Genomic DNA, 14097 nt, shown 5'->3' with positions numbered 1-14097 from the left:
AGAAATATACAGCCAACGCATGACTGCTCAAATATAACGAGTGCAGTATAATAATGATTATGAATGAGTTCCTTTAATTCCATATGACCATTACACCAACAAAGACCAAACTTAACATTTCAATGGCAGTTATAATGGGTGTCAAATTCGTGTTTACTGATTTGACTGAAATTCTGATATTTGATTTATAACATTGTAAAACATTTATCCAAATTATAAAAAAGTATAAAAGTAAATAGTTTATGGTTATAAGCTCCTGAATATGTAGCTTCGTTTTGTGTGTACTTCAGTCTTTACACCGTCTATGTAACTATCGAGTTGACCTCCAAAGACTTCCGATAGTCGTCTAAGTTTTATAAACATACATATAGATATAAATAGATAGAAAACTCCTGCAATTTGATTATCCTATGTCTATTTAATTTCATATTTTAGATTAGAAATAATGTTAATCATCGTGTTTAACTGTGTTAGAATAAAAGTTAAGTGATCGAATCAGTCAATCATTTTTTGATGTATGATTTTATTTGACGACAACTCACATATTTGAGTTGAGTTTTATTTAGTTGGCCTGAATTATAGTGTAGTTAGAACAATGATTTACCTTTGATTCACTTTCAATGTTGACATTCTTTTCCGTCAACAAACTGCACACGTACAGTTCATGCGTTATCTATCTCTAGCTAAGGGTTAAATTGAAGTCCTCATAAATATAGGGTCAAATTATTCACTTGCAAGTGAATAATTCATCATCATTGTTCCTTAGCTTATTTTGAAACAATTTAGCCATATAGGCCGCTAAACACGAATTAGTATTTCACTATTTCACTTTCATTAATGATTCAACAAAAGAAATTCATATATTTTATATATGTTAGCGGGAATAAGTGAAATTAGGCATTAAGCTTAAATCCTAGGCAATAAGCTTACGCCTAGGCAGTTAGTCTATTGCCTAAATGATGTTAGCATTAGTCTAAATAAAAGATATTTATTCACACAAATAAAATTATATTGTTACACATTACAATTTTTAGATTTATCGAAACTGTCCTTTAAGGTAATTTTTTTTAGTGGGCTTCGTATTGTTTTCTATGTTGTTTCTTGTGTACTATTATTTTTCTGTTTAGCCATTTTTAGCCATAGTGTTGTCAGTTTATTTTCGATTTATGAGTTTGACGGTTCCTCTGGTATCTTTTGCTCCTTTTTTATGATTAGTCATAGGTATTTGCGTAAAAAGGAACCAACAATCAATAAATGTCTAACAAAATACATTTAAGTGTTCTGATTTTAAATTTGTTTACACTTTAGGTATAAGACAGTAGCTTATAGTCATTAAAATATGACAGCGATAAGATAATCCAAAGACAGACCCTCGTGTTATCCAATAATGTTAAAAAGTTTACAAAATACATATAACTTCTTCATACAATTTTAATATGTGCAGTATTACAATTGAAACGGAACATATAAACTTCAGTCTTTCCGTTGTTTCATTGTTTTCCTCTTATAGTTGATGTGTTTTCCTCGGTTTTAGTTTGTAATCTGGATTTGTTTTCTCTCAATTGATGTATGGCCTTTGAACATCGGTATACTACTGGTGTATATAACAAATAAAAAAAGACAAGTAAAATATTTTAATTGCTTTTACGTTAACTGTTGCAACAAACATTTCACGTAGCAATTGAAACAGTATGTTCAGAACTATGTAGGAGACATGTTTTTTATTAATTTTTCGTTTCTTCATCAAATTTGCCTTGATGCAGAAATGATCACCTGACACATTTCCTATTTTCGGTTCTTGATTGACCTGAAACCAGATATTCTTTTGTAGCGGCATCATGTCTGTACTCATGATAATGCGTATGCATTATTTACTGGACAATCAAACTTTCAGCATTAGCTGCACTTCTTTTCACAGTTGTAGTACCAAGTGTTGGTCACCTATACACGGAACAGAACTTTTCAATGATATCATTCCTTTCCAATTCATGCAACTCATTTAACATGACCAGTATAAAAGCTGATTCACCTGTAAGCTTTCGCCATTTGTCAAGAGTATAATATGCCTGATTAGAAACGTCACCAGGATTATCCATTTTTATAATGGCTATCTCGTTTTCAGGAACGCCGAGTTTTATACCAAGTTTGTGAAATGTATTGTCTGTGGCGATAAGTTTGCTTAGAAACAAGACATGTTCATCCGTAAGAGGTTCGTTGTGACCTAAAAAAGAAATAAATTTACCAAATTAAGTACTATCAAAATCAAAAGTTTTAAACAAATAAATATATACTAAGTCTGTGATTGATTAAAAAATGAAAAGTAAATCACAAGTTTCCATATGTTTCGGCTGTTATGGCCTTCTTCGTTGGTAGGAAATCTTTAACAGAAGTTGCCATACGTTTTGGCCTAAACGTCTCAATAGAGAAGCCCATAATGACCGAAACGTATGCAAACTACTTTTAAATGTCGTAAAAATTAAAAGTTGGAAAAAAGTACAAGTTCCAGCCCCGGCGCTGGGGAGAAAGTTACGAATCAAATCTACTCTAACGTTGTTAGGTTGGTTTTCTAGGCACTTCATATATATAAACATATATATTTATTCTTTCAAAGTAGTAGGTCCAGGAAGACCTCTTTTTAGACCTAAAATATAGCAGTTTTACAAAATTGTTAAAATGTAAACTTTTAGTAACATAAAAATTGGCTGTTTTTGACAATACAATGGAAATATATCGGGAACTAGCACCGTTAAGTCATGCTAAATTACTGAAATCTTCACAATTCTAGCATTTTAGTTAAATTTTACCGGACCTACTCCTTTAAAAACGTGAAAGTGATAATAAATTAAGCAATACTTTATGTACGAAGAAATGTGAGGATGAATTTTTATGGTTGACGTTTTATTTACATATTAGACTGAATGATTAGTACAAGCCTTACTTTTTCGATATATGATTGAGTTGTGTTCCTTTAATACAACCAAGACTGTAAGATTCCATGTTAGTAACAAAACTAATTTTCATACCATTTTTCTTCTTCCAATTTTCAAGAACAGGGAAGGATATTTTCACGCAATCGTCTTCCAAATCACAAATCACAGAGTTGTCATTGCATTTAATATCCAACATTCGATCCTGTTCTGTATTCACTCTGTTAAAAAAAACGGTATGTGATAGATTGAACTTTTCTGATTGGGTTCCATTAATATATCCCCCAGAACTCGAGATTAAAGAAACAATAGACACGGCTTCCTCCGCCTCATTTTTAGACCTATATCTCGAATTTGACTTACACAGTCATCTCAGTACCAGAATCTATGACAAACGAGACGATTTTAATTTCGAAATTATAAATTTCCCCCACCTTAGTAGCAATATACCAACTTCACCTGCATATGGGATAGATATTTCCCAACTTATTCGATATTCAAGAGCTTGCAGCTCCTACTCAGACTTTGTAAAACGTCATCAGTTTCTGAGTAGAAAGTTAATGAACCAGGGGTATGTCAAAGAACGTCTCGTCCTTTTTATACAAAAGTTCATCGGAAGGTACCAATACCTTGTTGATAAATATTCCGTATCAACTTCTCAAATAATACACGATGGTCTTGATGTATAGATTATGCGTACTGATGTTGTGTATCATCTTAACAACATGTTTTATTGTTTCTTTTATTTGTTTTTGTTCTATTATTAAGATTACTTTTACTGTTGAATGGTTTTATGTGATATCCGTTTGACGTGGCTCGGTACTTATACATCTCGTCTATGTGTTTGTATTGGCTTTCATTTTTTGGTGATTTGTTTTGTATATGTGACTCTTTGTATTTCTTTTGTGCTTATAACGTGACTCTGTACTTTAAAAGATCCCGTCAGTATGATATTTATCTATAATATGTCATTATGATATATTTCTATTATGAATTACTTTATACGTTGAACCACAAACGTCAAAATCAATCAATGGCGTAGTGGAATTAACAATTTTTGGATTCTCATAAATTCTATGTATAACTTTTGGACTAGTTTGAATCTCGGTCTATTTCTGTAATTCATTCTTACATACTTTTGATTTTTTAACCCTGTATACGTACATTGCCTATGTAAATTTTAATATTGTTTGAATGCACATTGAACGACAAATTTATGTGACGTATATAATTTTTCTGACGTCAGACACTCAATTCAATCCATGTGTTCGTAGATAGTAGATGTTATTTGTGTCCTGTTAATTTGTTCCTTTTTTAAAAGTTTTGGATTCTCATAAATTCTATGTATAACTTTTGGACTAGTTTGAATCTCGGTCTATTTCTGTAATTTATTCTTACATACTTTTGATTTTTAACCCTGTATGCGTATATTGCCTATGTAAATTTTAAAATTGTTTGTATGCACATTGAACGACAAATTTATGTGACGTATATAATTTTTCTGACGTCAGACACTCAAATCAATCCATGTGTTCGTAGATAGTAGATGTTTTTGTGTCCTGTTAAATTGTTCCTTTTAAAAGTTTTGGATTCTCATAAATTCTATGTATAACTTTTGGACTAGTTTGAATCTCGGTCTATTTCTATAATTTATTCTTACATACTTTTGATTTTTTAACCCTGTATGCGTACATTGCCTATGTAAATTTTAAAATTGTTTGTATGCACATTGAACGACAAATTTATGTGACGTTTATAATTTTTGACGTCAGACACTCAAATCAATCCATGTGTTCGTAGATAGTAGATGTTTTTGTGTCCTGTTAAATTGTTCCTTTTAAAATTGTTATACGATGATGACTGATGTACCCATATTTTGACTATTTTATTAATTGTGACTGTTTATTTAACGCATCATGTAAATGTAGCGGAATTTGATGAGACTGTTATTAAAGTGAGAGGGTTAGCGCTATAGAACCAGGTTTAATCCACCATTTTCTACATTTGAAAATGCCTATGCCAAGTCAGGAATATGACAGTTCTTGTCCATTCGTTTTTGATGCGTTTGGTTTTTTTATTTTGCCATGTGATTATGGACTTTCCAAATTGATTTTCCTCTGAGTTCAGTATTTTTGTGATTTTACTTTTTTGTAAGCTTTAAGCTCATGACTTTATTCTGTTATAACTAAATTTACATGACGGATGAATGAATAATGAAATTTCTACCAGATTCTGGTTTAGAGCAATGAGTTTATCAACATGAAATTACTATCGTCCTCGACAAGAATTTTCTTTTGTTTTTTATTTACCAAAAACATATTTCTTTTTTTTTTCAACCCGAAATCAGTAAACAGATGTATTGATATTCATTAGCATAAGGCTGATTACAATCTGATTACTATCTGATTACTATCTAACGCAGCTCATATATTACAAATAAACAATGTTTACCTTTTAATATGGTCCTTGGAATAAGGGATATTCTTGTCGATAACAAGTTTCCTCTGTATTACTCCTACAAACATACGTAAATGTCTTAAATTTTGAAAAATACAGAGATCGAAATTCAAATAAAAATAGTCTGCTCATATTTTCCCAAACTTTCCAAAATAGTTCAAATGGATATACGTTTGTAATAACATAGACATATCCTAGAACTTTAGTTTTTTAGCACCGGAGATCACTCCCGGTTTTATGGTGGTTCGTGTTGCTCTGTCAACGTATATTTGTCCACCTTACAGATGTTCCAATGGAAACTTTGTTATAAACAATGTCATAATACCTGTTCCTGTTGAAACAAATATTCTATACCATTTATTCCGTAAGGAAAATTTACTGTAATATATATTCCAGTGGAAATAATATTCCAGAATATTGTTTCCATTTGGAACTTGTATTATGAAGGAACTTCTATTCCGTGACAGCTCTATCTTTAGTTTTCTATCTAACGTTTTATGTATAGTTGTTTGTCCTTTGATCTTTTTCTTGTTTTGTCATGGCATTGTCAGTTTATTACCGACTTATGAGTTTTGAAAATCCTTTTAGCCTCTCTTTCTCTTTATTAAATTATATAACAATGTCTAAGACAATATCATGTACTCTCGTATTCCAAGTTCGTAGTTAGTACCCCGGATTTGGTTTTTTCTCTATCGATTTATGAATTTCGAACAGCGGTTTACTTCTGTTGCCTTTAATTAAAACTTGTTAACTGACTATGTTAAGTGAAGGTATGGTTTTCAAATTAAAAAAAAAATATCGTAGGCAAAAAAGCTCCAGGCAAAGGGCACATTCTCCATTGTAACACAACACTCTTTTTCTCATAATGAATATTCATGAGCGATCGAGACTTCTGTGATGTGCACAGAAGAGCGACACTAATCCAGAACTTTGTTTCACACACTGGGAACGAATATAATTAACCTTAAAACAACGATAAAGTCATTATACATAGTATACTGGTTTAGCATGAGTACCATACAATAAGTGAAAACTCACCTAATCGTTTTCTGTTTTTGTAAAGAAGTCCTATTGTTGTCACAATGGTAACTATTAATATCGCTATTATAGCGGCTAGAACATATACAATATCTGTAATGCAATTAGAAACAAGTTATATATTTCGTTTGTGAATGAATTATGCTTTAATTAGAGCTTTCTTACAAATTGACGAAATGTACGAACGAACGTAAAGGGGGCACGTATTAGTGTACATTTTCACAATAACGGTTAAAAGAGTCTTTGTTTTATACAGTAACACAGATTCCTTTCGGAATCATGTTTTTTTTTTCAAAAATAATAATATCGCAAATAATACACGATTTTAATATACTAAAACAGAGAAAAATTGTGTCAAATACACTTACGTTCGATACGTTGCTTACGTCAACCACGAGTACACACATTTCCGCGGGAATTTTTTTAAGCACGAGTTTCACGATTAAAATTTCAATTGCATCAGTCTAAATTTAACATTTTTTTTTTTATAACACATTTTCAGCAAATTGTCAACGTGAAATATCGATATTTGCTAAACAAAAAATGTGCTATAATGTTTGCAAAAAGAAAAAAACAGATTTTGTATATCAAGAAAATTTATCTACAATTTTGCACCATATATATATTGTGGATTTTATAATGACGATTTAACAGTACACATGTTTGGGAGATAGACGCAAAGTTTTAATTATACGCTTAAATAACCGTCCCATTGTTCCGGTGTATCATATCGATACAAATTAAAAGGGGGGGCAATGAATATCACCAGGGGAGAGGCGATGATTCAAATGTTATTAAACGAGCACCAGCATATGGCATAGTATGAAAATCATCTTCTTTTCTCCATTTTCATTTTATTATTTGGAGCGTTGCAAATTTTGAATCAAGGAAGTATTTGTGGTTTGATTTTTCTTATTTTTCTGTAAGGAAAGAAAATAATATATAAAAAAAGAAGATGTGGTATGATTGCCAATGAGACAACTATTCACAAATACAAAAATGACACAGACATTAACAACTATAGGTCACCGTACGGCCTTCAACAATGAGCAAATCCCATACCGCATAGTCAGCTATAAAGAGTCCCGACATGACAATGTAAAACAATTCAAACGAGAGAACAAACGACCTAATTTATGTAAAAAAATGGTCATTGATTAGGTTATATTAAGGTTTGACAGTTATAGATATACGAGAAAACTAACGGCCTCATTTATGTAAAAAAAATGAACGAAAAACAAATATGTAACACTTAAACAAACGACAACCACTGAATTTACAGGCTCCTGACTTGGGACAGGCACATACATAAATAATGTGGCGGGGTTAAACATGTTAGCGGGATCCCAACCCTCCCCCTAACCTGGGACAGTGGTATAACAGTACAACATAAGAACGAATGTATTTGCTTTGACATTTTCTAAAGCCTCGGTCACATCTTACCGGATAGCTGGAACGGACGCCTATAGCAGTGCAACATTGTAATATTGAAGAGTGGGGGAGGGGCCGGTTATTAGTCTTTTAGAGGCATTTTTTTCGTCTGACTACCCTATATTTAGGATATTTTGTAGTGTTATCTCCTCCAACCTGGTGGTATCATATGTTAACCTATCGTACGTCCCGAAATCCTAAATATATCTGAAGAAAAATCCAATTTAATAAGTGTCGTCGCATGTATGATATTTGTCCGAAGTTCAACGACTATTTTCTAAATATGTCAAAATAAAGGATCCCTATAACGAGTCTTACGTATGATTCGTCAAGCATACGTTCCTTTCGTCAATTTGTAAGAAAGCTCTATTAAGTACATGTCTTCAACCTTTTAGGCGCTTTTGATGTTTTTGTATTGTATTCGGTACGATTTTCATTATATAGGTCTCTACGAAGTTAAGACCATATGCCTAAACATTGTATTGCATACTTATATACATATGTAGAATTCTTTGTTTCTTGTCTGCTCAACACTCTACTTCCTAGGTTACATGAATACTAGTATTCAAAAGAAAAGGTACCAAATAGTTTATATATTTCTTTCTTAATAATGATTTTGCATTGTTAAGTCTGTTATTTGGTATGCAATTAAATGTATTTTATCATTTTGCAAAATAAATATATTTTTTCAACATTGTATGTTTGAACCGATCCCATTTAACATTATTTACGATTAGTCATCATGTTGTGTAAGTTACGTAATAGTGTAATATATTAAACGTAAACATTTTGTTTGCAATAACAGAAGACAAGATCCCTCATGAAAGATGAAATATTGATAATATTTGATAACATAGAGTATAGCAAGGTGCAAGACATTTTCTCTCCCGGAATCGTCAAATCTGATTATAAATTATTAACTACGAATTCGACCAAAACACAAAATATGTTTTTTTTAAACAAAAGTTAAATAAAGAAATCACATTACACTTACAATGTCCTTTAAAAAGACTTAAAAATATATAACTGGTGTATTATTGACTTGAAAGGAGATGTTTTGCAAAAATCCACTCAATTTCGGGTGTCTGTACAGGGAATCGTACCCTTGATGTGTCATTGTAATATTACCCTTGGGCTATCTGGGTGATCTTACACCGACACACCGCGAAATCAGGGAGTAACTATTACTTAAAAACTAGAAATAACAATTTAATAATTGACTTATCTGCTCAACAGTTTGGCAAAAGATCAATCGTATACTTTTAAAGCATTCAATATCATATATTTAAACACATAACATGAATTTAAGGTAGCACAATACAAAGATTTTATAACTTTAACTTCTCAGTTTTAAAATGCTGTAACTTTCTTAATAATTCTTGAAAATTTAGAAAATTGGTAGTTTTGAGTAGCTAATAGATTATTCTTTCAAATAAATGCAATGTTAGTATTATGCAACAATTATGTAATCAATTATAATGTAAACTGTGTCAAAAATATTTTCCCCCAAATTTCAATTTTAATCCCTAGAGGGTTGATTTTGTTATATGTTGTTCCTATGGCCATTATCTACAAAAGGGTGTCTCAGATTTCAGTTAGAATGTACAAAACAAATTTTACACCTAAATTAAACATTATCGACTTTTATGTGGTTAGGATTTACACTAACTAGAGATTTATGAGAGAAGGGAATACAATAGGGACAATTTGAGACACTCTTTTGCAGCCCATGATGTGTTGATTAAGATTTTGTTAAATATTTCTATATAGTTAAAGAGACGAGAGAGCTCAATTCATTCGAGTGAACTGACCGAGATTTTGCCACTAATTACATAATAATTGATTTCATAATTATTGCATAATAAAAATATTGCATTCATTTTAAAGAATAATCTTTTATATATCTATATATACCTCTTTTATTATTTTTTATGCATTCATAAGAAAGTAATAGCATTTAAAGGTTAGAGATTGGAAGTAAAAACATCTTTGTATTGTGCTACCTTAAACAGACATACAAAAATAAGATTACACATTCTCGCTGTCATTATATATTGAAATTTATGATTATAGTATCATGTTAAGGATCATGTACCCTTGTGTTGCGTCAAAAAAATCCACAGCCTTTATCCTTGTTCTATCATTTTTGGTAATTTGATGACAGATAAATATATGATTATTGCATGCAGTGCTAGAATTGATTTCCTTAAAACAAGTTTATTAATATAGATATTGGTTAGAACAAATAAAAATATGGACCAAATCAAGTCGCCTTTTAAGGTGCGCTCGACATTAGTGACTCAGCACGAGGTATTTTGGAATTTACAGGTTGTTTAGAACCCTTTTGCAACAAATAAACACTAGCACATCATAGAAAAGCAAGTGAGTAATCTATGTTTCAAATTTTATATCAAAAATCTCTGTATTAAATAAAGGCTGTGGATTTTTTTTATAAAAATCTTGATTTATTTGCCTCAAAGTACTCTTTTTCTATTAAATGCAATGCAACAGTAAATAATATTGCTTTGCATCAAGTTTCCCCCTAGTATATGTTCAAAATGGCATGTCTCTATTATTCATTATATCTGTAGTTTTGATACAAATGATGTTTGAAAAACATCATTTAAAAAAATGGCTACAGAGGGTACATAAACCTTAAATGAACGTTAACAATTTTCGGAGATAATCTTGATGAACAATTAGATGGCGTCTTGTCTATACTACACACAAAATGATCCTATAGTACAGAAAACCGGCGTATTATTTATTGTTTCTTTTGATTTTTTGCAATTTGAATACACGATTTAGCATGTTATGAATAAAATATTAGAATCTGGGTAAATTCGGTGAACATCAATTTGTCAGCTTATAAATAAAACTTAACCCAAGCACAAGAACAACAACTTACCATTTCCATCTTCTGTGTTTGGTATATGTAACGCTCCAGACTTTAGCAATTCTTTTCCTTTAATTTGACGTGAACTAAAATTAAAGAACTAAAAACAATATATGCAAATCCAATAGAACCATTTGGGGTGAAAACTGATATTGACACGTTCCGATATTTGGTTCAATCAAACATCTTGCTTTCATTTATCAACTAATGTAAGATTACTACGATCAACATAAAAGTTGTAAATTGTGAAGCAGATTCTATTTACCCTTCCAGAATACCTGAAATTGCCTCTTGTATATTTCGCAGCTCCTTTTACTAAGTTCATAGTTTTATATGTAATATTTCTGAACTTGGTTTTTTTTTATAGTCATTCGGGGTTTGTTTTTTTGCCATGACTGTGTCATTTTCTCTTGACCTTGTCAGCTGTGTATGTCCCTTGGTATCTCCAATTTTTTACTTATTACATTTATTGGTTGCTTTATGCAGGTCAAGTTCGTCGATTAGAATCTTATAAAAGTTTTTAAAAAGTGTAAAGTAGCACTGCAATACTTGGCACATATGCAAAAATACAGTTCATGTGTTTGCCGATTACCTCTTTAGTCAAAATCTCGTTATCTGACCAAATTTATGAAGATAGAAACAAGACACACAATTATAATCCCTCAAACCTATGAAAAGTGTTTCCTAGACTGTATTTATATAATATTAAGTTCTGTAAAGTGTTTACATTTACTTTTGTTGTTAACTCACTAGAAATCAACAGCGTATATTAACAAGTAAGAAAGGGTCGCCTATGTCCTACTATTTTGACTGCCATTACTGAGTTTAACCCGGGTATTTTTTTGTTTGGTCATTTGGTCATCCCGATTTAGTTCGATATCGAGAGCAATATATATATTCATTAATTACTTACATGTCTGGTAGAATGTTTCCACATTTTGCATTTGATGTTTCTGAACATTGTCGCAATTCCAACCTTCCTTCACTTGTACAATTTCTACAATGTTTGCATTCTTTAAATGACCGTGTATGACTAAAGCACCCATTGGTACAAGCTACACAGCGTCTACATTCCAAGGCACCATGAACTGGATCAAATTCAACTTTCCTATCCTTCAAACAAAGCAAATATTATTATGTTTTACTCTTTTTTATTTAGATTCAGGATATATATAAGAAATGTAATATGTTTATTAAACAGCATAAGTCAGGAAAGACAAAGGAAATTATTGGCATAGACTTGTGTAGTATCACTTCTGATTCTTACTGATTATGAAAATAATACACCATATGTTGTGTTATAACTTTTTCATATAATGTCATCATGTACGTAAATAAACAATTTGCTTTATAGTTTACAAGTCTCACAAAATCTCTCAATATAGTACTAAAGTTGAGAATGGAAATTGGGAATGTGTCAAAGAGACAACAACCCGACCGTAGAAAAAACAACAGCAGAAGGTCACCAACAGGTCTTCAATGTAGCGAGAAATTCCCGCACCCGGGGCGTCTTCAGTTGGCCCCTAAACAAATATATACTAGTTCAGTGATAATGAACGCCATACTAACTTCCAAATTGTACACAAGAAACTAAAATTAAAAGAATACAAGACTAACAAAGGACAGAGGCTCCTGACTTGGGACAGGCGCAAAACTACATGTTTGTGAGATATCAATCCTCCCCTATACCTCTAGCCAATGTAGAAAAGTAAACGCATAACAATATGCACATTAAAATTCAGTTCAAGAGAAGTCCGAGTCCGATGTCAGAAGAAGTAACCAAAGAAAATGAACAAAATGACAATAATACATTAATAACAACAGACTACTAGCAGTTAACTGACATGCCAGCTCCAGATTTCAATTAAACTGACTGAAAGATTATGATTTCATCATATGAGCAATATACATACACTGAGATCATAGCATTTTAGATACTAAACCTGTCGACGCGTTTGTCGAACTTACTTTCAAATTCAACCTCTTTTATTATATTATCATTATTTACCTTTAGTTGCTCTAAACCAAACCCTGGAGGACATCTGTCACATCTTTTGCAGAAGTCTCCTTGTGGTAGATAGAACTCATGTTTGCTATAATCGCAGTATATGTCAGTCTTCATTGTCCAGACAATTTTCAGATTTACCAAAAAGACAGCTAAAATAAAGGACATGCTGAACCTGAAAAAAATACGCTAAAGAGTTGGTATCAATCAAAGACAAAAAAAAGTTAAAATAACGAAAACCTAAATCAATATTCCGTTAAATCAAATTAGATATTTTGAATGATAAATGCAGAAAATCTAATTTCAATAATATATCATGAAACCCTGAAACCCTCATCTGAATTATTGAAAACTATTATACTTCATTGCCAATACTGTCTTCGTGTACATCCTAATTGCGGTATAATACATAAATTGAAATACAAGTTTTATCAAATTTAAACAATAAAATGCAGCGATGTTTACATTGGAACCAAAATGACCAGACAAAATATTGACAAACAAATGACAAATTATCTTTCCTACCTGTCGTACGGAAGACTTTAGTTGAATGAATCATTCATAACTTTAAACATCCTATATGTTTGTATACTACAGATATCGTGTAAACTACGTAATCTCTTTCATTCATAACATATAAGCATGCTACCTTCACAATATCTATCACAATACTTTGGTTACCTCTTCTGACGTCATACGTATAAAAAAGTATGTTAGATTGATGTAACGATGTTTGTCAGGTGTTTTCATTTTAATTATTTTATTTTCATTTGCAGAATTGTCTTGTTTTGTTCAAAAAGTGATTGTTGTCAAAGGTCGGTATTCAAAGTAGAATCAAATTTCTCAAAGTTATGTGCAGTTATTCCAGCATGTTACATGTTACTGTTTCAGAATAATTTGATCAAAGGTTTGAATATTAATGTTTTTTTCAATCAATAATTTTGTTTAAAACGATCAAATTTATATACGAATATTTTTTTAAATACCATAACGCAAATACACAAAAACATAATGGACAGAAAAAGATTGCCAAGTATTTCAAGGTTTAGATGAAAAAGAGTTAAAGCAAACGTCCGGAATACATACGAGTGATGGGTCGACTAGAGCAATGAAAACAGTCTTGAATATATAAGAATAAGAGCGTCTAGTTTCTGTACACAGAGCCAGTCTTCAAAGGACAGGTGACCTCCACAGCCATGCAGAAATTTAAATTTATACTTAAACTGCTAAGTAATGGTGGTTCAGTCATCAGATGTAGTAGTACCCTATATCACCTCAGTAGCAAACTCGGCTTTGATGTCATCACAGACATAATTGATGACCCCGCCCCCAATTGATGACAA

At 31.5% G+C, this 14097-nt stretch overlaps 1 protein-coding gene across 4 annotated transcripts; it reads right to left on the bottom strand.

The window, feature by feature from the left end:
* Positions 1-1619: 1619 nt before the first annotated feature.
* On the bottom strand, positions 1620-13401 carry LOC134695626 (tumor necrosis factor receptor superfamily member 19-like). Of its 4 annotated transcripts, none has more exons than XM_063556937.1 (8): positions 13280-13401; positions 12758-12929; positions 11663-11862; positions 10762-10835; positions 6423-6515; positions 5379-5442; positions 3024-3148; positions 1620-2221 (listed from the first exon to the last, which is right to left on the bottom strand). In XM_063556937.1, the coding sequence occupies exons 2-8, from the start codon at positions 12920-12922 to the stop codon at positions 1938-1940; spliced, it is 1005 nt and encodes a 334-aa protein (XP_063413007.1). In that variant the 5' UTR covers positions 12923-12929; positions 13280-13401; the 3' UTR covers positions 1620-1937. The 4 variants fall into 4 exon arrangements, with proteins under 4 accessions (XP_063413007.1, XP_063413006.1, XP_063413008.1 ...); XM_063556936.1 differs by lacking the exon at positions 13280-13401 and adding an exon at positions 13116-13159; XM_063556938.1 differs by lacking the exon at positions 13280-13401 and adding an exon at positions 13116-13159 and having other exon boundaries at positions 2037-2221; positions 2939-3148.
* Positions 13402-14097: the final 696 nt, after the last annotated feature.

This window comes from Mytilus trossulus, chromosome 14 (assembly GCF_036588685.1).
Source record: "Mytilus trossulus isolate FHL-02 chromosome 14, PNRI_Mtr1.1.1.hap1, whole genome shotgun sequence".
Lineage (NCBI taxonomy): Eukaryota > Metazoa > Mollusca > Bivalvia > Mytilida > Mytilidae > Mytilus > Mytilus trossulus.
Note: the sequence above shows the minus strand (reverse complement) of the source record. Positions and strands in the feature narration are given on the sequence as shown.